Here is a 26,924-nt window from a genome sequence, read left to right as displayed (position 1 = left end):
GTTTTCAGACACAGAAAATAGGTTCAGAGAGGCCCCGTCTTCCCCTAGTCTCACAGGTCAGCACCAAGATTCAAACCCTCATCTGACTCCAGAGGATGGAATAAAAAAGAGGGACTTCGGTTCAACTCAAAACACATTTACTCAAGTGCCATGTTCTAGGAATTCGAAGATCCAAGACAGTCCCCTTGTCCTAAAAAAAAAGCTCATAGTCTCACGCAGGTGTCGACAAACGCGTCCTATAAAGAGCAGGAGGGTAGACGGTTTAGGTTTTGCAGCCAATGGACAATCTCAACTCCCCCAACAACTCTTCTCCCCAAAGGCAAACAGCCTTTGTACATTTATATTTTAAAATGTAAAAAGTGTTCTTGGCTCCCGAGCGAAGATGGTGGGCTGAATTTGGACCACTGGCTGTAGTCTGCAAACCCATAAACTGGTGAGAAAGACAGCAAGACAAATGCTGTTAGTGCAAAATAGTGTGTGAAAGGATGGGAGTAAGTCCAGCATGCAAAGGGAGCAGAAAAGGAGGCCAAGAACAGTGCCGGGCACCCGGAAGGCTCGTGACTGTTCACTCCACATTCAAGCCCCCTTAACTGAATGCCTGCTGGAGGCCAGGTGTTCTAAGGGTGGGATGCATGGGACTCGCACTCCAGTGGCAGGAAGGAGGCAAGAGACAAATAATGAATGAACGGGCTGGGGTATGGGGAGGTATCAACAAATGCTGTACAGGAGAGCTGAGGTCCGAATTAACCAGATGAAGGATACTGGTTACCAGCATCAGGAAAAAGGAAGGCATGAGATGGGAGACAGTGACGCACGTGCATAGCACATGCATCTGCGTGGCCACAGGCTGGAACTCCTTTAGCAAGGGAGAAAGCATCACCCGGAACAGAAAGAGAGGAAGGGCTTGGGGGGCCAGGTGGTCCAGCACCCCATAAATAAGCCTGTGGAGGACATGGGTCTTTATTCTGGTGACGGATCAAATTCCCACACAAGGGAGTAACACCATAAAAACCTTCATGTTTTTGGCGTCTCGTAATAAAGCCCATTTAACTTACAAATGTTCAGCTAAGAGAGAAGAAAATACTGATGATTCCCAGTCCTCCTCGATAAAGTATATGCCCCGGAGCAGGAGTGACCTGGGAGTTCTGAACCTGCTGCCCCGCCGTGGACTCACTCCTTCAACAAACACCCAACACTCACCCACTAGGAGCTAGTGCACAACGCCAGTTATTTCATCGTACACTTTTCACATCCTTTAATGCCATGGGTCTTTTCAGTAATTCACCACTAAATGAGATGTTTCAAAGCATTCCAATGACTTCAACTGAAACAACTCTTTCTAAGAGGTTCCACAGGGTTTGATTTTTAACTAATGTCTGTACTTAATTAAATTTTGTCATGGTAACAGTGAGAAGACCTGGCACTAACAGGGCAGCTCCTGAACACAAACGACTTCTAGAAAACACGTGGCAGGTGGCTCTGAGGACGGCTAGACTCTCTCCACCTAGGACGGGAGCATCTGATAGGGCCCTGCTTTCGTAAAGCACGAATTCAACCCAATGGCCTGCGCCTGGGCATCCTCGGGACCCACTAGCCTCAAGCGTTCGCTGTGTCGATCTATTGGCAGAGGGAACAGAGAACGGCGGCGAGCCCTACGAGTCAGCTCGTTAGAAACGGCAGAATGAAGAGCGGGCTCCACGCGCAGAATTCTCTTCCGACCTGAACAATTCTTCTTGTCCAATGAGGGGGCAACAGGAAAAATGCATACAGATACGCTGCTCTCTCTGGACAGCTTATCAAAGCCTTCCTCGAGGGAAGATCGTAAATTCATCGTGCCCCCCACCCCCTGAGCCAGTGAGCTTTTCCTTCGCCTGAGCTCGCCCCAACTTTCCCGAACATAAATTTACACATTGTCTTTGGTTTTATTACTGAAATTTATGCTGGTGGCCTGACCCAAACCATCCCTGAGCCTGTGTTCTGATCTTCAAGACCTGCTCACAAGTTTGCTCTTAATATTTAACCCTAAGAAGAGCACTGTTATAACTCTTATCAAATAATAACTGCATATGGATATATGTGTGTGTTCGTGAGACCAAGGACAAAGCAGGAAGATTATACTATAAGGGTTAAGGGTGATTCCTTCTAGGGACAGAGGAGATTTACCCCTTTCTTTGGCAAAAATACTTTCTAAATTCTTCACGACAATTTTCTTATAATAAACATGAGGTGCTCTTCCAATAAGAAAAAGATATAATAAATTAAATTAGCTCAAACTTTTAAGTGACCAGGCCCAGATTTTTCCCTTCCACGGCAGGGTCCTGATTTACGACCGGTTAATTTGAACTCTGCCTCTCTGTCCATCTGCTCTGCCTCAACAAAAACCCTTTAATCCTCTGTGTTTGCAGAGCAGTTTCTGACTAAACCCAGCAGGCCGATCCCTCGGACAAACCCTCCTACTGTAACTGGCTCCATCTCAGGAGGAGGGCAGCGGGGGCCACACCACCCTGAGGTCACTGGGGTTTCTCAGCCCCAGCTCCCTCATTAGCATTTTAGGATTTGGCGGAGATGAGCCTCAGCTTTGCAGGTTCCACACAGGGAGACCCTCAGATTCACTCGCTCTATCGAGCCAACGCACGGTCCTGCCCACACACTGGGACTTTTCGGGCCGCACTACCGTTTCTGGGTGATCAAACATGTGTAGCTCAGGCCTGCACACAGAACACACACTTAGCACGTGTCTGTGTACCTGTGCGCTCTGAACGAGAAAAGGCAAATTAAAACCGTAAGAATGAAAGGAGGGAAAGCGGCAGGAAAGAAAGAGAAGGGGAAGCGGAGACCAGTATTTCGATTCCAACGTTTACTGGGGTTTTGGTTGCCGAGGTCCAAGTGAAACGCCCCTCTCTAAGAAGCCCACGAGTAGGTAGGGGAGGCACCGCTGGGGCAGGAGAGAAAGAGGACCAGAGTCAGAAAAGCTGAGCGCGCAGTGGCTGGGATTAACTTCCAGAACGACAAGACTCTGAAAATTGTGGAAAGGGCCCAAAACACATAATGTCGAACCTCACGTGAACCACTGTTCTGAGTTTTCTACCAATATTCTTGCAAAAAAAGAACAAGAAACATGCGCACGATGGCAGAGCCCCCGTCTTCCTAGCAAGAGAATACGATACATGAAAAATAACACACTGAAGTGATTATTACCTACCTCAAGCGAGAGGAGCTCTCCCTACAGTCCATTATCTGGTTAGAAGAAAATTCTCTCCCAACACCCCACTGAGAAGTTAGCAGACATACTTCCCAAGCACCCCTACTTTGTTTGTGTGTGTGTGTGTGTGTGTGTGTGTGTGTGTGTGTGATCTACCCTAGAGACTCCTAAAACTTCTAGAAGCAGAGTCCAACCCATGGGCATGTGACCTGTGTATTCACATAGATCCCCTCACCCTTGGGTGAATGACCTACCGTTTTCATCTTCAAATTCTTAATAACTTTTAAACAAGCGACCCCGTATTTTCATTTTGCACTGAGTCCCACAAATTACATAGCGGGTCCTGAACGGGAGTAATAACACCCATTCGCATTTCCTTTATAAAGTGCACAGGAAGATCCGGCCGTGTTCTGAGATCCGAAGCCACAGAACTCCTCACTTTGCCCCCCAGACCTCTTTTTTCTTTTGGACCCTGTCACACCCAGTCTCCAACCTCTAGGCTCTGGGATTCTTACCTATCTTTGCAGAAACTCTACAGAAGTCGGGTAAGAGATTTTTCAAAGGCTAAGTGGCCGATTCTCTGCCGGACACATCCTAAATCATAAAACGCCTTCTATAAAAGAAATGCATCCCGTTCAGCTTCTGCCACTTCACCCAGGTCACCTCTGAGCTAGAGTTTATAACGGGGAACAAACTTCCAATTACTAGAGCTGTTTGTTTCTGCAGAGATGGACCCCCAAGCCTTTCATAAGCAAACCCATTGAGCCCAAACCGTGCTTTTCATGGATGAGAGCTTCAGAATAAGGGCAGTTTGTCTATACTGCAGAGAGAAACCAGATGTTTCCCTTGAGTCGAAACAAGCAAATGACAATTCAGTCACACTGCAGAACAGCCCAAAAAAAAAAAGTAAATTCCGGAGCGCTAGTACGTGTGGGCCAATTTTTTGACCTCCGAACACCTCCAGCTATACTTCTATTTTTCATTGTGCCTGCAGGACACTGATTGCCTTTGCAGGTCTTCAGCAGCAAGCTCTGTGCACTAACCCTGGTTAATGTATAACTCTTTAACTCGAACTCTAATCTGACTGTGACAGTGATGAGTTGTAAATTCTACAGCATGTGTACGTTTCCTGGGCTTGACACGAAAACGCCTTTGCAGACCCCGCAGAGTTCATAGGTTTAAAGTGGAAATTTTCATATTCCGATCAGGTTGTCTGCATTCCCCAAAGCCTAAGAAAAGACTGTTATTTGAAAACAGGCAAAGGGTGGAAGAATATTATTATAAATTCCACGGGACACTTCCTGGGGCTTTTGTTTAAATTAGCGGGAACTTTAAAAGAAAGGCTGTAGTTTAAATTTAACAAGTGTATACCCAAAAGAGGCTTTTAAAATAAATACATAAATGGCCCTTCCCTGCTTCTGGTGCCCAATAATGATGAAATAGGCCAACACCCCTGGCAGGGGGGAAATACCTTTTGGGAAAGATAACAGTGCAATTTGCATTTGAGATTTTTTTTTCAGGGTTTTTTAAATTTTTTTAATTAAACAATAGATCAGTTCACCAGCGATTTGTAATAAAGTCAAATTGAGTAGTTTGAAAGAATAAAAGGAACCTTCTGGGTCTGAAATAACAAACTTCACATCTGTCAGAGAATTATGGGAAAGTGTTTGGCAAGACCTATTTTAAGACTTGTAAAAGCTAATGCTCTGAATCTTAATGAGGAAAGCCTGGGAAGGGGAATGCTTTGCTTACTGAGCTGCATTTGAGATCCTCAGTAAAGACCTTTGCAGTACTTCTGCGGCAGTAATATCAAAAAGACCATCATTGAGCAGATGCAAACTATTATACATAGAATGGATAGGCAACAAGGTCCTGTTGTATAGCACAGGGAACTAGATTCAATACCCTGTAATAAACCATAGTGGAAAAGAACATGAAAAAGAGTATATATATATATACATGCAACTGAATCACTTTGCTGCACACCAGAAACAAACACAACATTGTAAATCAACTATACTTCAATAAAATAAAAATTTTTTAAAAGACCATCACTGTAACCCTCTTCTTTTAAAAAAGCATAATGCAGTTTTAGTGTTATCCTAAGTCTGAACAGAGTATGAAAACAAACGGTACTTGTGTTCAAGAATACAGCGCTTTCGTTTAGCTAATTATTAGCTAAACAACTCCCCGTTAATGAACACATGTTCCCTGCCCTATCCTACCTTCTGATGAACTCCAATGGAATACAACGCCCTAAAAGAAACACATGTGTGTCCTTAGACCTCAAATTTTAGTCACATTAATTGCAATCCTAAATAATGGTGCAAAGTGGATTTTGGACTAAATTGAAAAAAAGACATCACTCTCAAATGGAAGTGAGATCCTTGAGGTTATTCTGTAACTGGGAAAGGGTGAACAGAGCAGCACGAAGGAACAACCTGAAAAGAACTGGAGAAGAGGAAAGATATCCGTTCCGTTTTTTACACCACATATGTGCTAAAAAGCTGAAACTAAGAGGGAGTCTCTCCATTTTGCACAGACCTTTGGCTTACGACTTACGGTTCACCATGTGCCCAGATGTCCCCAGCAGGAAAGAAGCATCAGCAATTGTGTTAATTTTGCTTCTGTTTGCACTTTCCTTCAAGGCTAATTATCCACTTGCTTCATTTAGCCCTTGATCACAAGTTAGTCTGAGAAAACATTCCTGGTATGAAGACCCCTGGAATTCATCTGGTAAAAATGCAAATCCAACTGCCCTTACTACCTGTGATAAGCAAGGCAGATTCCCCCTCCAGAATTAAAGTTTTGGTTTGGTAAGGACAAGGATAAAGAAAGATAATTCCTTGACTAATTACTCTTTCCTGACCCAACCCAAATCTTTCAAGTAACAAAACAAAGTTTTGCTGGGTCTGTTACTACTTCAAGACCCTCTCTTCTTCGGCTTTGGTGTTTGCAGTGCCACTGAATGCTATTAATTTGGAAGGACAGCTCCACAATTAAAGTCATAGAATGCATAAAAGTCCAATAAGACCCTCTCAAGTCTCTGATCAGCTTTAAATGTGGATTCCAAGTAGGAGGAGAGGGGATGCTTATTTATCTAAAAGCATCATTCCTACTTGGCTTTCAACACTTCGTTCATCTCAGAATGAGGGGGCTGGATTGATTTCTTTGGACTCAGCAATGTGTTTTGTCCTACTGTACAGCAAAAGGAACTATATTCAGTATCCTGTAATAAACCATAATGGAAAAGAATATGAAAAAAATGCATATATATGTATAACTGAATCATTTTGCTATGCACCAGAAACTAACACAACATTGTAAATCAACTACACTTCAATTAAAAAAGAAGTGTTTTAAAATGGACTTAAATCTAGAAGCCCTTCTGTAGCATATGTATTAAGGCTGAACGCCATGGCAATCATTGAGATATTCTATGGGAGAGTGTGAGCCTCAGCTCCAGGCACAGAGTGGAGCCTAGACTTATAGGCTAAGGTTTTACATTCGGACAAGCCGGGGTTCACAGCAAGCTCTACCCCTTAACCAGCTACATCATCTCAGACACAATACTTAACCTCTATGAGCCTCAGTTCCCCATAAGTAAAAGCTACCTCCATAAGGCTGTTTAAAATAATTACAGACCAGACCTTGTCCAGCACCTGGCTGGCTTATAGTAGGTAAATCTTTCTTTTTTTCTCTCCTGCTTCCCAATCTGGACAGCGTTTTTCAAACAGATCCAATGCCACCTTCTCCCTGTAGCATGCCTTGATTACAGATTCCTGGATCACAGAATAAACTTTCCCAGAGTCTCAGGTCTTCACGGGCCAATATGTTTTTTTCTTCTATTTTCCCAGGAAGGAGAGGCTCTGGAAACAAGGCGGAATTGGGAAGAACAAGACAGAGCCAGAACCTGGGGTTCTGTAGCCCACGCCTCTAGCCATCCCAGCCTGTGACCTTTGGAGAACTCTTTACCAGGAACACTTCATCGGCATGTGATTCCCGTAAAGGCACAGGGCCCTGCACTCAGAAGGGGCCATTACTTGGTTTCACGCTCTGCTGCCGCCATCTTGAATAATTTTTGAATGGAGGCCCCAAGTGTTCATTTTGCATTCAGCACCACCAATCATAAAGCCAGTGCTGTTCCAACCTCGAAGACTCAGGATGCAGGTCACCTCTTCCAGGAAGACATCATCAGCTCCTCTCTGATGGGCTCCCGTAACCTCCCATAACCTCTGGTTCCTACCTCCATTAACTCACCCACCAATATTTAATGAACTCCTGCTACGATACCACCAGCACTGCCTTTCTTGGGCACAGACCAAATCCCAGCACAGTGCTAAATTTTTCTCCTGCAAGAGTTATATTTACGGCAACTCTCTAAGGTAGGCACTATTATTATCCCCAATTTACTGACAGATTAAGGGATCTGTCCCCACAGCAGGGCGGGAGGCAGAAGCAGAACTCTTGAATCCAGGCACAAACTCAGAACCACTACTCTCCCCAACCACCAGGCACTGTGCTCAGAACCAGGAACGTGGTGGTCACGAAAGGGGATATTCTACTTAAGGACCACAACACTCATGCCACTAAAGTATAACTACTAGTTACATTTTGTAATCATCCCCTTTACATGCCTGGATACCTTGCTGGACTATTAATTTTCCAAAGTCCCAGCCCCTCAAGTTTATCTCTGTAATACAGAAACCTCTCACAGACTTTGGAAAGTGATGGAGTTTCAAATATCCTTGAAGAATGAATAAAATGTCATTTCTACATGTAGGCTAATTTTATTATCAATATTAAAATACTTCAAATACTTCTTATTAAACTATGACAATTACATTAAAAACTAATCCATTGATGTGTTGTTTTAGACACACCTCGAATGATATAAGATGATCTAAACCACTGGAAGCAGCAATTAAAAAAAAAAAAAGATCATCCATTTTTTTCTCCCAATGGTGAATTTCTTATTTCCAGAGTTTTTAATTCACTTGTTTAAAATCAATTTTTTTTCTCCAAGTTCGAAACCTTTTCAATTCGATTAACATAATGCCTCTACAACTTTGGTAACATCCCAGGATCTGTGCCACTGGCATTCTTAAAATGACATAAATTCCTGCATTGTTGTGAATCTAATTTTGAGACCTCGAGCAAACATGAATTGACAGACAAGCTACAAAGTAACTGGCCTAAAACTGGCCTGTCCTTTTCAAAAATGTCAATGTCATAAAGAAATCCGGAGAACTCTGCCAAGTTCGAAGAGATCAGGGAGAAAGGACAACTAAATGCAAAAGGCAAACCTGTCCCGGCTCCTGGACAAGGGAAAAAAAAAAAATTTTAGGAACAAATGGCGAATTCTGAGTAAGAAGTATAGATGAGATTAACAGTAATGTAATGATGAACTTCCTGATTTTGTAATTATACTGTGCTGTGTAAGGAGAACATCCTACTGGGAATTAAACGTTGATGTATTTACAGGTTAAAAGGGAATCGTGTATGCAACTTAATTCTCCAAGGGCTTAGAGAGAGTGAGGGGAAAGCATGAAAAAGACAAAAGCTTAACAACCGATGAATCTGGGTGAAGGCAAATAGGAGTTTTCCACGTGATTTCTGCAACTATTTTTCTAGTTAGAAGTTATCACCCACCCACCCCAAATATTTAACTATATTAGTACAAGTACTGCTGTTATTAAACAGGAAATGATGCCGAATGCAGATAAGTATAATGGCTTATAATCTCACGATCAAGGACTTGGCATTTTGGTTTCCAAACTTTTTTGAACTCCAAAACTAGTGTTGAAAAGTACATTTTCAGATGCCATGTGATAAAAAGAGAAAACAGTCCTGCGTGGATATACATACACGTATCTGTTTCCCTTTGCTTTTGAAAAGCCTCACTCAAGAAAATATTATTAAATAATTGAATGGTAAGGTAAAGAAAAAAAAAAAGGCTTCTTTCTCTGCCTCTCTCTGAAATCCTCCAGTTTGGGCTTCGTACTCTGGCCCTTCCCCCCACAGGGTATCAAATAACTAACCTCCCCTCCTTCACTTTCCAAGCTGACAGTTTTCTTCAGTGCCTTTTGGGGCCTTTCAAAACAAATTGCAGAGCCAGGGTCTGGGTTAATATTCAAAACTCTGCTAGGTCTTCCCCTACTGTTGGATTGGCATGACAATGGAAACCACGGGCCACAGAAGGAGACCCACAAAGGAAGACAAGTTTTTAATGCTACAGCCATCTGCCAGTTCTCCTCTGGATCTTTTCAAGAACTGAGGGAAGCTAAAGCAGGGGCTGAGAAGGGGGTCGGGTCTGCAGGGGAGGGCAGAAAAATCACTCACAGGAAAAGCAATTGCAATATGAAAAGAACCAAAGAAGGTCTGGAGCCTGGATGGCTGAATGAATGGGATCCCAGGGCCCCTCCTCCTGAGCTCTAAATAGACCCACCGCACCCTCTCCATGGGGCTTTTGTCTGCTGCCAAGCATTGTAAATGTTATAGTCAGAATATGTTATTAAGGGAGGATTTAATATACACAAACCACAAAAAAACATACTCCAGAGGGGTCTTCTGATTACCCACATGGAAAGCCCAAGCCACCTGCCTTTGCAAAGATTACGCTGGGTTTTCTTTCTTCAGGGAGCAAAACGTCCTAAATACAGTAGTTTAGCAATAATAAAGCATTTCTATACCAACTCTAAATCCCCCCTTCTCCCAGAGACTTGCAACTTTTTAAGACCACCAACTATGAAAATCTATTTCAATGCATTAAAACAAGATACTTTCATGCCCTCACAGGATTATACTTTTTTAAAAAAAATTTGGAGCGTTAAATAAATTTCTCCAACATTTTTCCGAGAAGGAAAATTCTACTCAAACCCCGGAAACCATGGACGGACTGTTTCCTCAGAAGACTAACGCACTTAACATACAGCAGTTCACAACCTGGCTGGCTGCAAGCTCCCTTGGGCATCTATCTTATCTCTTTCCGAATTCTCAATTTCCTGAAGGCAAACCACAGTTTTTATTCGCCTCAGCCGCTCCTAAAACATTATTAATCCCTGAATGGGATCAGTAATCTTCGAGGAACTTTCAGTAACATTCTCTCAAGTCTGAATACAACCTTACAGGAAATCTAGGTAGAATTTGTAGTTGGAAACAGAAGTCGACATTGGCTGGGTTGTTTTGTGGGTTCTCAACGGTGTGTTTGAGCAGGTTTTTAAAATTCCCCCATTTCAAAAATTCAAATTAAAGGTTACCTAGTAATTTCTCTTTGGGTCAGATTTAGTCACTCTTCACTCTTCCATCTTAAGGATTTATAAGATGGCTTCAAAGAAACCTTCACAGATGCAGCTTTTATTATATTAAGTCTGGTGCCTTCTTAAAAACTCACATTGCAAAGTTGTAATGTTCGTTTTGTAATGTTGAAAGAGTATCTTTTAAAGCTGCACTGCCTTGGAAACGCGTGTGGGAGGATGCAAAGCACACAGAATTAAATTCCAGGTTGATGAGGCACCAAGTCAGATGACAGGACTGGCTCTAAGAGGGCAGTGGCAGCCCAGGGATGCGGCTGGAGTAACCCCAGGTCCTGGGGCAGACGCTGGCCTCCCTGGTGCCGTCAACGAGTGACTGCCCTGCCACGGGGCACCCACACACCCGCCAGCCCCGGGCCTTGAACTCTGCTCCCTGACTGTCAGCGGCCCATGATTGAGTTGCAACCCTGTGGGCCACCCCACACACACACTGGGGGCCCTGCTGCAGGAAGCGGCCCCACTGGGGCCAGGAGGCTGACCTCTCGCTGTGAGCCGGCTGTAGACCTGCGAGTTGACTTCCTTGTCTCGCACGTAGCATCGGATCTCCTCCACCGCCTCTCGGATGATGGTGACGGCCAGCACAAAGCCCTGCACAGAGACAGAGAGAGGGTGAGCCCTGGTGGAAGCCACCTTCCTCTCCTGGGGCCGGGGACAGAAAAGGCCAGAGGCCACTTGAGGGCAGCAGGGCAGGACCTGCTAATTATTCCAAGGGCAGAAGCCCCAGCAAACCCACTTCTCTGAATCTCATGCACCGGAAAAACTCTCACTGACACACACGTGTACAGGGACGTCCGCAGTCACCACCACCACAGGGTTCCTAAGAGTGAAAAACACAGAAACCCCAGAACCGTCCGGCCACAGGTGAGGGCTGAGTGATGGTGACCTCTGACGTCTGCATCTCACTCGCCACGTGCCGGGTGCCATTTGAAGTGCTTTCCACCCCTTAGTGCAGGTCGTGGCTGAGATCACCACACTGCCCGTGAAGAAACTGAGACACACAGAGGCTGAATAATCTTGCTCCTACGTGATATCGCAGGGAATCTAGTTCCAGAGGCTTAACCGCCACAATGTTCTGCCTCTGGAGAAACCTGGGTAGGTGGAACCAGTAAGATGGTCCACCAGGACCCAAAGTGAAATGCATCCCTGTTTGTATTGACCTCTCAGTAGGGAAATTAACTTTCCGGAACATAACAATGTAACACTGTTCAAATAAACACCAACGAAGATTCTCCTGTACTGCTAAAGATTTGCCACTGGCCTCAACTACTGGTTAGATTCCTCTGCAAGGTAGGGGGCTAAGATGGAATGGGGACTTCAGTCTTTCCTGTAATGTTTTAAACTTCTAAAAAGAAAACATATTAAAGTATTAATTGCGTAAGTACACACTCATAAAAAGAAAATTTTAAACTGCCCTACCTTCCCAAGTCAGATACCCCAACTCATAAAAACCTGGTACAGAGGTTATACTCACAGGCATGTGAGTCACCCATATCTAGAGTCTATTTTCATCTAGATTTTTCCTCTTGTATCAAGAAAGGCAAGAACCGTCATTCATTTTTTCTTACAAAATACACTTGCCACCCCTCCTTTTAAAGTCTTTTTTTTTTTTTAATGCAGAGAGCACAATCGCCCCAAGGTTAGCAGTAGTGAATTCTGAGGCTTTCATCTTCATACTGTTTATCCCATGCAATATATTAAGTTAGATTCAAAGGACTTCAAATCTCTTATGTAAATTTAGCCAGAGATGTGCTGCTCTGTGAAACTCCTCCAAAGGCCCACACATCTTTACAATCAAAGGATTACTCCTGTTTCCACTCAGATGTAAAGTACACACTGAAGCCAAAGCAAAACTGGTACATTTCAGAAAAAAAAAAAAACCCATAACCAGACCACATACAGAGGTGAGAGAAAACCCATTCTGGAAAAGCACCGCCGCTTTGCAGAATCCCCACCCCCTCCCCCAGGCTGCTGTTTTGTTCTGGGCCATAACCCACGTTTTTTGTTGTTTGTTTTTTCAAATGTTCCAGTTTCTATTTCTCTCTGCATGGGCCTGGCTAAATCCCATTGATGTTAATGGAAAGTGTGTGCTCACTACAAAGACAGGAGGCGCTAACCTCCCCGCTACAAATAAATACCCCCTCATAAGTCACCGTATCTATGACCCCCCGAACACACATACACGCGCGCGCGCGCACACGGTCCTCATCAATCCCAGGGGACGTGCCACATCTTAAGCTAGAAACTGCTTTACAAAGAGTTGCACATGTAGTCCAGAAATAAATTCCACCCAACCAACTTCGGAGGTCCTTAAGAGCCACAGATACTGAGAAAGAGGCCTGAATGCGAGTGGGGGGTTTTCTGAGCTTGTAAGGAAATCAGAGGTGGTGGCGCTGAACAGACATGAAATTCTGAAGGTGCTAAGACTCTTCTATAAAGTTGTATGTCAAAAATAGACTTACTAAAGCAAAATTCTGAAAGAAATCAGAAAAGCCGTTCCCTCTGGTTGGGGAGGGGGCCGAGTGGAGAGGGGCAAGGGGGAACTCTCCGGGGTGATGGAATGGTCTTGACCAAGGTGGTGCTGACATGGGTGCTGACGAATGTTAACATACAGTGAGCTGAAAACAGTATCTGTGCATTTTATGGCATGTAGATCGCATCTTAATAACAACAAAAAAATTCTAGGTTATTTGGTCTTCGTACAGTTCTATGGATTATTTCAGCAGTCACCTGAGGAATTTCTCCCTCTAACGTATTACTATCAAGAAAAAAGTTACCAAAAGCTAAAACGTAACCCACACAATGAACAATGGCACTAGTACCAGAATTTTTTCATTAAAATGAGAACATTTCCCAAGAATGTTCTATGTGTCAGGAGCTATTTGAAGCATTTTTCTTGCTGTACTTCACTGAACCTCCCAACAAGCCGAGGGGGTAGACGTGATCGCCCCTATTTTATAGGTAAGGAAACTGAGGCTCAAAAAAGCTTGTTCCAATTACACAGCTTCTCAGAGAAGCTGCAGCAAGAGCTCAACCATCTGGCCACCCCGCCCTCATTCTGAACCACTGAGTTCATGGCTGGGTTTGAAATGAGAGGACTCTCAGGGTGGTTGGAGACATTTCAAAATGTACTTTAGCCAAGAACGGGAAATTGATTCTCTACATAAAAATCTAGGGGATTTAGGGGAAGTCAGCTACAGTCTTCTAGAAACAGATGCTACCTAATTTGTCTGACCCCAAACTCCCTTCTCGGCAGCCCCTGGAAAGACAGGAAGAACATGTACAAGACAAGCATCTCCTCCTGTCTCTGAACCATCACAGGAAACTTCGGCTATAAAAGGGGTCACAAGCTAGTGAGAAACCTCAGGACTGGGACATCCCTGGTGGCGCAGTGGTTAAGACTCCGCGCTCCCAATGCAGGGGGCCCAGTTTCAATCCCCGGTCAGGGAACTAGATCCCACACGTGTGCCACACTAAGAGTTCACATGCCACAACTAAGGATCCCATGTGCTGCAACTTAGAGGCTGGCAAGCTGCAACTAAGGAGCCTGCCTGCCACAACTAAGACCCAGCACAACTAAATAAATAACCTCAGGACCGCCAGAGGCTGCTGGTAACCCACCTGTCTTCTCTCTACAGCCAGAGTCCCAGGGAAACCAGGTGATTCAGCTGCTTACATTGGAAGTCAGGCCTTCTGGCTTCTCCCGGAAATTCTGAGCGTCATTTCAGAGAGGAGACGTGGGCTAGGACCGGGATCGGGCCCTCTTTTAGAAGTGTGGCAGCCCTCCAGGTCATCCCAGCCCCACGGTTCACCCCATTGCATTTCCTGAGACCCTGGAGTCAGCATCACCGGTGCTAACGCACAGAATACATACTAGGAACAGAAAAGGGTATAGTACCTAACAACAAGTTGCGTTCCACATTTTGATTCTCGGTCACCAGCCCCAAGAAGCAATGTGGCCTCCCCCTGTGGAGGGAACAACTCTATTCTGAATGATTTCAAACACCCTGAATGCATGTCTGATCTATGTAGTTTCCTATACCTTTCCAACTTCCGTAGAGGCACACTGAGGTGACTTAAGACAGAGATCTCTGCACATAAAGATAAAAAACACTTAAAAGAATAAAAGGTGAGCTTCCCTGGTGGCGCAGTGGTTGGGAGTCCGCCTGCCGATGCAGGGGACACAGGTTTGTGCCCCGGTCCGGGAGGATCCCACATGCTGCAAAGCGGCTGGGCCCATGAGCCATGGCCGCTGAGCCTGCGCGTCCGGAGCCTGTGCTCCGCAGCGGGAGAGGCCGCCGCGGCAGTGAGAGGCCCGCATACCGCCAAAAAAAAAAAAAAAAAAGAATAAAAGGCAACCCCCAGCTCCAAAGATAAACACTAACTTCGGTGAAGAACCTTCCAGACCTCCATGTATTTACATGCACAAGTGTGCAAAAATACCTCTTGTGGGGGAGAGGGTCATAAAAATGGGAGTATGCTGTCCATGTTATCCTGAAACTTACTTTTTTCATGCAAAGAAAAAGATGAGTCACACCATGTCATGTCGACATCACTGGAGTGACTTCGTCATTCCTGACTCCGGGGCAGCATCCCATAGTTTTGCTGGACCAGCGTTCAGGTAACCATCGATGGACATCTGTTTGCTTCCAGTGTCTGAGTAACATACGCCATGCTGCAAAGAATACCCTCGTACACACACCCCACACACACCCCAAAGCCTTTTCTGATATTCCAAAGCCCAGTCCTTAGAAAAAGAAAATGAGTGTCCGTCTCTGTGGGGCTTCACATCCACTCCACACCGTAGCATGATCTCAAGCAAGCTCCTTATTCTCCTTTGCCCCATGTTCTTGTTTCTCTAGTGAAGCATCTTTTTTCTCTACCAGTCTGTTTTGCCTCCAGTCCATGGGAATCTCCAATAACCACTGTGGAAGAATTCGACAGAGCTGATCTCATTTCCAACCCCACTATTTCTCCTGCATAATTCCGTCTTCTCTGAGTCATACACATGACTCTTGGTTAACAGAATGAAAAATTTATGCCAAAGATGGCCAAAGTTCCCTCCCCAACACACATGCCAACGCCAACGTGAACAAGGGTGTAGGGGTGCTAGTAGGTCTGCACCCCAAAAATCGTTTGGACGATGGGTTTATATGACAGGCTGGGCAGATGAATACCTCGAGGGGAGAGAGCACAGACCAGATATCATGCTTGAGATGGTAAAGGCAGGGAGGGGGGAGACACACAGCTGCCTTCTCGAACACCTTGGGATCCAATTGCATTTACCTAATACATACTTTACTATAATGTAAGTTAGAGTGTATGTAAAACAGGCACGTGTAAGAAGAGACTGAAAGGAAACAGACCAGAAACATAGATGGGGCATCTCAGGAGGTGGCTGCACAGGCAGGGATTTTTGCTGTGCTGCTTCTCCTTCAAATTTTTCTCCAAAAATAATGAGTCCCGGGCGACTTCCCTGGTGGTCCAGTGGTTAAGAATCCGCCCTTCCAATGCAGGGGACATGGTTTCGATCCCTGGTTGGGGAACTAAGATCCCACATGCCGCGGGGCAACTAAGCCCTCGTGCTGCAACTACTGAGCCCGTGCACTCTGCAGCCTGCGCCACAACCAGAGGGAAGCCCACACGCCGCAACTAGAGAAGCCCGCACGCCGCAATGAAGATCCCGCACGCTGCAACTAAGACCCGATGCAGCCAAATAAATAAATATTTAAAAAAAAAAAAAAAAGAATGAGTCCCTTTGTAGAGTCCCTTCGCAGTTGATAAAGGAAAAGAAAAATGAACAGAGGGCGTTTTGCAGGCAATAACGCAGCAAGATCTGGGGTCTGGGGAGAACCCAACAGACAAGATTTGAGAGGTGGGATCTGGTCATCCCACACTCCCAGTCGAGGGTTCCTGAGCCCAGAAGGCACCAATGAGGTACCAAGGAAACCCGTACAGCCTCAAGCAGAGCAGAGACTGCAAACCGGCAGCCTGCAGACAGACCACAAGAGAAGGAAGGGGTGTGCTCACTCCACACAGTGCTTTAACAATCTGTAAATGAGTTAGCAACATTTGAAAATCAAGGGAAAGAGATGCTGGAAATTAGAAAAAAATGATTCAGCACTGTGTATATCTTGTAACCTTTTTTCTAAAAAGGAGCGTTGGGGAGCAGGGAAAAGACAAGATGTTTAAATTCAATGTTGTATGTCAATTATACTTCAATTTTCAAAAATTATGGTAAATGGCAGAAGCCAGTCCAGAAAAAACTTATTCATTGTTTGTAAACTTTGGAAGAAGGAAAAGAAATGAATGACAGTGTTTTGGGGGTGGAACTGGATAAAAGGGAGATTTTTCATGAGGTGCCTTTTCACACGTTTCCTGAATCGTGTGACTGTATTATTACCTTTCAAATAACTAGACTTTAAAAACGTAATCAGTAAAACGCAGGGCGATAGATGATACTTTATACACATTGCAGACTAACTTTTCTTAAATAACTGACTTACAGTTTGACTTTATATAGGTATGTAGCAAACTGCTGTGGAACTAAAAAACTAAATAAAATTAGGGTACTTCCGGTAAAACTCTGAAGTTTCTACCTTTTGGGCCTGGCAACTCTGCGTCCATGTTTGCAGCTGATGGAACAAAGCAGCATCTTCTGCTTTGAGATGGGCCACGAGGCCCCCCTCTTCTATCAGCCTGGCTCTGAGTTAGTGACCCTCGCTGTGCAAAAGCACACACCCTGATGCAGACAGGAACGTCTGTTATCCCAACGTCCTGCCTCACCCACAAATGACTCAGAGCAGAAAAGAACGATTCCCACATCCCAAAAGCACCTCCACCGCCTGTGTGGAAGAAATAAACCCCCCTCCTCTTCCCAGGGCTGGAACTGCTGACACGACCTGTTTGATTAACGTAGCACCAATGGCGTGTGGATCCCGCTCCCTGGGCCCTTGGCATCCACTTCCTCTGCTCCCTAAGTGCCTGTGCACCAAATCCTTACTGTCCAAAAGAATGTGTGTTTTTGTTTCCTTAAGGAGGAAACACCTTTTCTACCTTAACAATCTTCTCCCAATGAAAAATTTAACAAGATTTGTGAACAGAGAATCCAAGTGTTCCTTCCGAGCCCTGTGTAATGAAAAATAATATTTCATAATGTCTCTGGAGGAAAGGAAATGTCAGTTTCACCCTCTCTGTGCCCCAGACGCGCTGGGCTTCTTTCTGCTCTTCGAATACTCTAAGCGTGTGCTGAATGCAGGGCCTTTGCACTGCTGCTCCCTGAACCTGGGACCCTCCCACCCTCCTACTTTTCTTCCCATCATCTCCTCAAGAGGCCTTTCCCGGCCACCCTGGCTAAGACTGCCCCTCCACATCTCCCACCTTCATCCGCTCAACAAGTACTAACTGTGCCTGGGATGCCGCATTTGCCCTACGACCTTCTACTACCTTCACAGCAGTTTCACACCTTGAAACAATTACACTCAACTGTTTTACTATCTGTCCCCACTGAAAGTCAACTCCGCGAGGGCAGGAATTTTTCTACGTTTCAGTCACTGCTGCATCCCCAGTGCCCAGCACCGTGGCTGGCGCACAGCAGGTGCTCAATAACCATTTCCAAAAAGGCAGGAAGAAAGAAAAGGCGGCACAAGAAGGAGGGAGGGGCGTCGGGTCCACCACCCTCCATACACACTGAAGCACAGAATCTGTTCCTCTGTCAACCCCGCACGCTGGAAGTCTACATAATAAACAGAAAACGATTCAAAGAGCACAGTGCACAGCGTCGGAGGCTTTGCCTCGCTCATGACCGCTGTGCACCAGAGCCTAGAACCGAGGGATTCACGACAGGCATGCAAAAAATATTTGCTGAAACAAGGAAAGGCTGAACAGCTGACGGACAGAAGGAATGAGCAGCACGGGCATCACTACGGTTGATCCCGGTAGTGGGAGAAACGGAGCCTCACCATGAAAACCTCAGGGGTTCCCAACGTGTTGGCCTGAGGGTGTCCTCTCCCTTGAAAGGCCGAGTCCCATTCCAGGTGCCTGGAGGACAAAGAACCTGTGCTGCCCAACCTCTGATGTTACTGAACGGACGACCCGACTGACTCACCAGGGGAACCCAGTAGGTGTACAGTGCTCCCAGTCGCATTTCGGGGACGAACTGGGAGCAGGCGAGAAGCAGGAAGTAGAGGTTGAAGAAGTATTTGAACTGGTTAAACAGCACCTGGAATGGAGAGAGAGGAGAGAGAAGACACTTCAGGTTGGTCTGATGCGGCTGGGCGGGCTTAGAGGGGGATGAGTGACATTTCAAAACACCCCCCCAGAAGAACAAAACGCACATGGTACCTACGTATACAGTTTACACACCCCTACATGTTGCACAGGAAAATACACCTGGGCGACGAAAACATAATTTGTCAAAGTAAAGAAGCAAATGATACACGTGGGAATTATAAACACTAGATTCAAGACAGTGGGGACCTCCGGGCAGGGAGGGTATGCTGGAGGCTTCGGCTATAGTTGTAAGATTTTATTTCTTAAACTTTTTTTTTTTTTAAATTTATGGCTGAGTTGGGTCTTCGTTGCTGTGCACGGGCTTTCTCTAGTTGCAGTGCACGGGCTTTCTCTAGTTGCAGTGCACGGGCTTCTCATTGCCGTGGGTTCTCCTGTTGCGAAGCACGGGCTCTAGAGTGCAGGCTCAGTAGTTGTGGCACACCAGGCTTAGTTGCTCCGCGGCATGTGGGATCTTCCCGGACCAGGGATTGAACCCGTATCCCCTTCACTGGCAGGCGGATTCTTAACCACTGCGCCAACAGGAAAGTCGGAAACTTTTTTTTTTCCTATTTTTTGGCCATGCGGAGCAGTACGTGGGATCTCAGCTCCCCAACCAGGGATTGAACCCACGATTGATCCCTGAGGTGGAAGTGCAACGTCTTAACCAGTGGACCGCCAGGGAAGTCCCTTCTTAAACTATTTTGTAAGTACAGGAAAGGCCACTCAAAATGTTATTGAAGAGGTTTTAGTGGGAAATGCTTATGCTGTAAGACTGAATCAAACGAGTGAGATAAGTGGATATCTCCATGGTATGATCTCAACGTCATACAGTATCTACAGCAGAATTTCATCCCATGTGGCAAGAGGGTTCTGGCAGAGTTTCAACTGCCCCCACGTGCCCTGGAAGTGACACTGATCCCCCTGACTCGTTTTGGGCAACGAACAGAAATCACGTGTCCCTTCGGAGCACTGTCCGGCCCCTCGCTCTTGCCCTGCCATGGAGACGTGGGTGCCCACGTATTCCAGATAATGTAGCTGTGAGATGGAGGAGAATGGCCTGATCTGCCTCAGAATTTCCGTGAATGAGAAATAAACTTTCACTTGACTTAAGACACTGAGCTCGTGACTTCCCTGGTGGCGCAGTGGTTAAGAATCTGCCTACCAATGCAGCAGACACGGGTTTGAGCCCTGGTCTGGGAAGATCCCACATGCCGCGGAGCAACTAAGCCCATGTGCCACAACTACTGAGCCCACGTACCACAACTACTGAGCCCACGTACCACAACTACTGAAGCCCACGCACCTAGAGCCCGTACTCCGCAAAGAGAGAAGTCACCGCAATGAGAAGCCCACACACCACAACGAAGAACAGCCCCTACTCGCCACAACTAGAGAAAGCCTGCGCGCAGCAATGAAGACCCAACGCAGCCAAAAATTAATTAATTAATTAAAAAAAAAGATGCTGAGCTTTAGGGGGCTGGGGGAGGGGAGTAAGCCAGGCAGCAATAAATGTACTCAAAATCACCCTTAAAGGGCTTCCCTGGTGGCGCAGTGGTTGGGAGTCCGCCTACGGATGCAGGGGACACGAGTTCGTGCCCCGGTCCGGGAAGATCCCACATGCCGCGGAGCGGCTGGGCCCGTGAGCCATGGCCGCTGAGCCTGCGCGTCCGGAGCCTGTGCTCTGCAACGGGAGAGGCCACAGCAATGAGAGGCCCGCGTACCGCAAAAAAAAAAAAAAAAAAACACCCTTAAAAAAACATTCAGGTTGACCTTAAGCTACAGTGTAAGGTATTTGCGTTTCCATGTTCTCCCTCAATAAATCAAACAGTGATTTTTTTTTTCTTCCAGCTTTCGAACTGATTGCTGCTGCTGCTTCTGAAGTCAGTCAGTGTATCCTGGAGGCCACACTAGATAAAAACAGATGTTTAACTTAAAGGTGTTTTAGGGGCAAGGTTTTCAGAGTACTTGTCCATGGATTTAACAAACAAAAGGGATGAATGCAGAGTAAAATACTAGGCAAAACATTAGCAAACAGGCTTCCCTGGTGGTGCAGTGGTTGAGAGTCCGCCTGCCAATGCAGGGGACACGGGTTCAAGCCCTGGTCCGGGAAGATCCCACATGTCGCGGAGCAACTAAGCCCGTGTGCCACAACTATTGAGCCTGCGCTCTAGAGCCTGTGAGCCACAACTACTGAAGCCCGCGCGCCTAGAGCCTGTGGTCTGCAATGAGAAGCCACTACAGTGAGAAGCCCGTGCACCGCAAGGAAGAGTAGCCCCCGCTCGCCACAACTAGAGAAAGCCCACGTGCAGCAACAAAGACCCAATGCAGCCAAAAATAAATTCAAAAAAAAAAAAAGTGACTTCAATTAAAAAAAAAAATCACAAACATGTTAATAGAAAGTCTCTCTGGATGATAGTGTTAAAATTTACCTTTAAAAAAAAGTTCTCTACACTTTTATCTCCCAACTTTCCTGTTCCAAATGTGTATTTCATGATAATGAGGGGTGGGGGGGAATGTAAGCACTGATTTTTTTTTTTAATAAATTTATTTATTTATTTATTTTTGGCTGCATTGGGTCTTTGTTGCTGTGCGCAGGCTTTCTCTACTTGTGGTGAGCGGGGGCTACTCTTCGTTGCGGTGTGCGGGCTTCTCATTGCGGTGGCTTCTCTTGTTGCGGAGCACGGGCTCTAGGCGCGTGGGCTTCAGTAGTTGTGGCTCGCAGGCTCTAGAGCGCAGGCTCAGTAGCTGCGGCACACGGGCTTAGTTGCTCCGCGGCATGTGGGATCTTCCCGGAACAGGGCTCGAACCCGTGTCCCCTGCATTGGCAGGCGGACTCTCAACCACTGCGCCTCCAGGGAAGTCCCCTCCTGATTTTCTTTTTTTTTTGGAACAAAGCTACGTCCTCAAAATATCTTTTTCACTCTTAGGCCCAACACACCAAATAAATGTGAAGTTATTCTAACCAATCAAGTGGAGTCTCACAGCCTTGCAGACAGAAGGCAGCCCCCTTCCAGGTGCTCAGGACCAGGGAAGATGAATGGCCAGTGGCTGAGGTGACATGGAAAAGACGGGGTGTTCACAAAATCTGCCACAGGGACTTCAGTCTGCTAAGACTGGTACCACTGCATACATCTGGTGTAGGAAGAAGAAAACGATGTTGCCCCTGCCCGTACATACCCCAGGCAAAAAGGTGAAGAAGTTGTACTTCTGATTGTTGATGACATTTCGAGGGTATCTCTGGTCCCTCTTCTCGGGGTGCCCCAACCAGACCGTGCGGGGCCTGGGCTCCCCTGCACCACAGCATCTCAGCCACTCGCAGCACCTGTGGGAAAGACACGCCCACACCGTCAAGGCCGAGCCCACACCCATCCACTCTTCCCAGAATGTCTTTCTCTAAAGCATCTTCACTGAGTCAGAACCACAGCCCCATCTGAGGCTTCATCCTTCAATGAGAGGGGAAAACACAGCTGAGGCATCTGAGACGCTGTGGTCCAAATCAAAGATGCTTTGTCCCCAAGCCCAAATTATTTCAAAAAGTAGGATTCGTTTTTAAAATAAGTTTTAAAGTTAAATCTTAAAATAAGATTTAAGTTAAAAAAGTAAATACAGAGCAACAAGTACTGTTATCACTTTGACATTCTGCAGGTGAGAGGAAAGCTCAGGACAGCTGAGTAAAGCACCCGAGTTTACCAAGACGTGAGAAACAGCTGAGCCTGGCCTTGAACCAGGTCCATCTTATTCTGAAACCCAGTGTCTCCGCACCCCACATGCTATCAAGGGTGCTGGTCACACCAAGATTACTATACAAAAAGAGAAGGGAAAGAATCTCCTTCCACACTCGGCTCCACGTTTTAGCAACATGCTGGAGGAACACGCCAGCAAGATGATGACTCGGCGCCCCGCATAACCTGGAGACAGGCCAGCGTACCAGCTGTAGGCAAACTGACTCCCAGGGCCGCCCCCGGAGGGCAGCTCACCAGGCACGCCTGCCCTCAGGTCGCCTGTGTGAAGCCAGGGACACCTGCCCGGCTCTGGCAAAAGTCAGCTGCTCTGAGACACACATGCCCACCCTCACTCGTGCCAAAAAAAGGCAGCCCATCCTTCAGGAGCGGCTGTAAACAGGCATTTTGAGAATTACGAGCATCCGTTAAGGGTCTTTCATGGAAAGACCCCAGGCTGAACTGTTCACCTCCCCACCCACCCCCACAGGCTGGGAGGAAGGAACCCCAGCCCTACCAGCCCCTTGAGATGCTGCCAGCTGAAGGCAACCCATCCAGATGTGGCCATGATGACTTACATAGTCACTTGTCACCTGCAGACCCACCGTCTCCCCCTCCTCCTACGGGCCAGGCAGGCCCTGCCCAGGTACTGGGGTGCAGAGCTGAGCACACACAGTCCCTGGGCATCGGGACTCTAAAGATTAGCAAGCCAGCAAGTTGCCTGCTCAGATGCTCAAAATTTCCATGATGAAACACGATGCTCTTTCTTCAAAATAGCATCCTGGTTCCCGTAAGCTAGTGCTAGGGCTGAGGTGGGGAGGATGGTGGTAGCTCTCACGAGGATGGGTTTCACTTCTAATAACTCATTCGTGTTGGCGAGAGACACATACAGAAACCTTGAGGTGTCCAGCCCCATTCCTGCTCTTGAGTGTGCGTCACCCAAGCCGGCCATCCGTGGACGCAAAGCACTGAATGAGGGAGGGAGGGAGGATGCATTTGACGGAAGCACACCCTTCAATCTGCAGATACCTACCCACGGTCACTGACTTTTCTGTGGACCAGCCAGTCTCTCCCCATCCTATAATAATCCTGTAATGACGACTCCCAGAGCTGAGTGTTTCTAATGAAAGCTGAAGAATGAATTTAAGAGAATGACATACTGTCAGGCTGTTTATGAGTTTTGTCTGTTTTGTCCTAGCAGAAGGTTCCTCACAGCAAGCTACCAAGTTAAACGCTCCGTGACTTAACCGGCAGGCGTGCATGTGCACAGGGGCAGGTCATCAGGGCAGCCCGCACGTGGTAGCAAAGACTGGAACGTACCTGACCAGTCATCAGAGGGCGGCTGGTCAAATAAGCAGGGAACGTCCATACGATGGAATGCTCAACAGTCTTTGAAGAGGGAGATAGAGCTGTATGCGCTGAATAGCCCCATTTGCAAGATATGCTAAATCAGGAAGGAGCTGCAAGGTGTGTCCAGGATGCCACTCCTTGCATGAAAGCAAGAGGATAACGTGCAGACTATGCCTGCCAATGCAGAAAACCTCCATGACAGCTGACGCCACCGGTTTCCTTTGGGAAGGAGGGAGTAGGGGCGCCTTTTCCTACTTATTCTTCCGTCACATTGTACATATATTACCTACGGGACTAAATGTGCATTTCTTTTTAGCTAAATCCATAACAGTAAGCATTTATTAAGTGCTCATCTGGTCCAACTATGATTCCAGTTCCTGTGGGGACCTAACTTTGGAACAGGATCCTTCCCTTCTAACTTCCTCACAATCTCATTGCAACAAAGGGTAATAAGCATTTGGCACAGGGTAAAATAAGGACTTTGTGTCACCTGAGCCCAGTGTAACTAGCCCCCAGCTGATCTCATTTAATCACCTTGATTGTCACCTTGTTTATTCACTTTCTACCTGCACCGGATATAAGCAATGACTTTTAGGTCAACAGTATTTACTGAGTATCTAATAAGAAGAAGACGACAAGGGATCATTGCTCCCTTTTTGTCACACATTCATTCACCTAGAATGTCCTGTGCACTCACAGGACGCAGGTCCTCACCTAGGGCATTCAACAGTGAGCAAGACAGACAAGGTCCTCCTCCCACGGGGAGGAAGAGAGACAGTAAACAGCTCTCTAAAATAAAATAAGGCGTGGGATAAGAGAAGGGGTGGGGAAGGGGCGTGGCTCCGGGAGACTGGGTGGTCAGGAAGGCTGGGGTGACAGGTGAGCTGAGTGACAAGAAGAAACCATCTAGGCAGACCAGAACCGCAAGGGCACAGATCCAGAGGCGGGAAGCAGCCTGACGCACATCTGCAGGGAAAGAAGACTAGCGTGGCTGGAATGCCCCGAACACGGGGGACAGGGTAAAAGATGAGGTCGGAGGAGGAGGAGGGGGCAGACGACACAGGGCCTTGTCACCAGGGCAAGGAGTCTGGATTTTACTCCATCCACAGTGGGGATCACTGAAGGGTTACAAGCACAGGGTGGCATGATCTGATTTTTTTTTTTTTTTTTTTTGGCCACATCTCACGGTTTGCAGGATCTTAGTTCTCCAACCAGGGATCAAACCCATGCCCCTGCAGCGGAAGCACAGAGTCCTAACCACTGGACGGCCAGGGAATTCCCGAGTTACATTTTTTTAAAGGTCCTTCTGGCTTCTGAGCAGAGAAGACGCTGCCGTGGGCAAAAGGAGAAACAGGTAACAGGTGTGAGGCTTCTTTGGGGGATGGTGAAGTGTTCTAACATTGTGGTGATGTCTGCACAACTCAATGAATACACTAAAAATTGCTGAATTATATACTTTAAAGAGGTGAACTGCAGGGTATGTGAACTATATCTTAATCAAGCCGTACATTAACCAAAAAAATTGGAAACAGAAGGATCATTTAGAAAGCTGTTGCCGTCATCCAGGCAAGCAAAGACTAGGGTGGTGGCGGTGATGGGTGATGAGAAAGATAGATTCTCAAAATGTTACGGATGTCGAAGTGTATTCTCTTTAAAACATAATGTCTTACTTCACTTAATGTTCACAACCATCCTACACAGTATGTACTAGCATCGTCCCCATTTTCATGATGGATAAACTGAGGCCCAGAGAGGACTCAGTTACCTGCTCAAGATCTACTGCTACATCAGCTCCATCTACTACCGAGTGGTGGAAGCCAACTTTAAGCCCAGGTCTGTCTGATCCACATCCTGAGCTAAGAGCCTGAGAGTACCCTGCACAGCCACTGACAGCCCCATCAGCGCAATTATTTCACAGCTCTTTTTTTTCTAGTCTCTCTTCATTACATAAAATTGGAAAGGTCCTTAGGGGCCCTAGAGAGTGAGGGCTCTCAGGCTGCTCAAAGCGGAGCTCTTCTGTGTGCACGTCAGCTGCCCTGCCCCCCACACTCATTCATTAATCTTCATATCAATGTGTTGGCTCCCAGCTCCCCAGTCACCCTTCAATGCCCGCTCTGGGATGTGGACAGACTCCTTTCTGCCTCTCCTTTACAGTCAGTGAAATGCTAAGCCTTCTCAGTAGAGGGCGCTGGAGGGACACCACTGGAGGAAAAAGCTCACCTGTGGTTTCCAGGCTGTGGCACAGTGGGCGGGTCAGCGGTGCGTTGAGTGAGGCCATCGAATGGTGCCCTGGCCAGCCATGCGCCCAGCACATGCTGTCCCTCGAGGCTTTCAAGCCCCACTGTGGCCCAGGGGTCACCTTCCCAGGGCCCTCTCGATACAGACATCCCAGGCCCCAGGCCTCCTCCACACCAGGGCCCTGATTTCCTCACCCCCAGGTTTGTCTCCCAAGGTCCTCCTGTCACTGTGGCCCTTAGTGTCCCAGCAGGGACACTGTGAGCTCCGGTGCCCTCACTCCTATCGTACACCCAATGTGTCAACCATCAGCGGTGCCTGCCACCCCATCGGTTCCCCTGGGATTGCTTTCTTGCTTGCCCCACCTGCAGACCACCTCTGGTCCTGCCATCCAGTGGCCTGAACTACACTGTCTCCAACCAGGTCTGCACCCCAGCCTTAGGGAGGGGCCCCCGTCCAAGTATGTCCTACCTCAGATTCAGTCCCTTAGCCTAGGCTACCATACAGTTTTCTTCTATAGCCTACAGTTATAATTTAGTAAGTCCATTTCCCTCCATCTTTCCACCTGACTGAGCCGAGGCCAACCCCACCTCTGAGCTCCAGGCATCACAAGCCCAGGATCCAGGCTTGGCCAAGCAGAGCCCTCAGCATGGTGATGGGCTCAGAGAAAGGGCCAGTGAGAGGCCTGGCTGGGATTTTTGCTAGAAATTCCAGAAAAGACATGCTCTTCACCCTGGGGTTGTTAAGGTGGCAGAAAACAAGCCTGGAGTTGCAGGAAGCCACCTTGCTCCTGTTTAGGGAGAGTCTGCCTGAAAATGGAGTCACAAGGAGGATGCA

At 46.8% G+C, this 26,924-nt stretch overlaps 1 protein-coding gene across 3 annotated transcripts in view; it reads right to left on the bottom strand.

The window, feature by feature from the left end:
• Positions 1 to 26,924, bottom strand: part of ATP9A (ATPase phospholipid transporting 9A (putative)) — a 134,232-nt gene that overhangs the window by 85,324 nt on the left and 21,984 nt on the right. For all 3 annotated transcript variants that reach the window (XR_009522259.1, XM_060033398.1, XM_060033400.1), the window contains exons 2-4: positions 21,961 to 22,105; positions 18,620 to 18,733; positions 10,995 to 11,103 (exon numbers count right to left, since the gene is read on the bottom strand). Coding sequence is in view for 2 of the 3 variants with exons in the window: in XM_060033398.1 (XP_059889381.1) it covers positions 10,995 to 11,103; positions 18,620 to 18,733; positions 21,961 to 22,105 (368 nt within the window). In the remaining variant the exon portion in view is untranslated. The remainder of the gene's footprint in view (positions 1 to 10,994; positions 11,104 to 18,619; positions 18,734 to 21,960; positions 22,106 to 26,924) is intronic.

Source organism: Delphinus delphis, chromosome 15 (genome assembly GCF_949987515.2).
Source record: "Delphinus delphis chromosome 15, mDelDel1.2, whole genome shotgun sequence".
Classification (NCBI taxonomy): Eukaryota; Metazoa; Chordata; class Mammalia; order Artiodactyla; family Delphinidae; genus Delphinus; species Delphinus delphis.
This window is presented reverse-complemented; position numbering and strand designations above follow the sequence as displayed.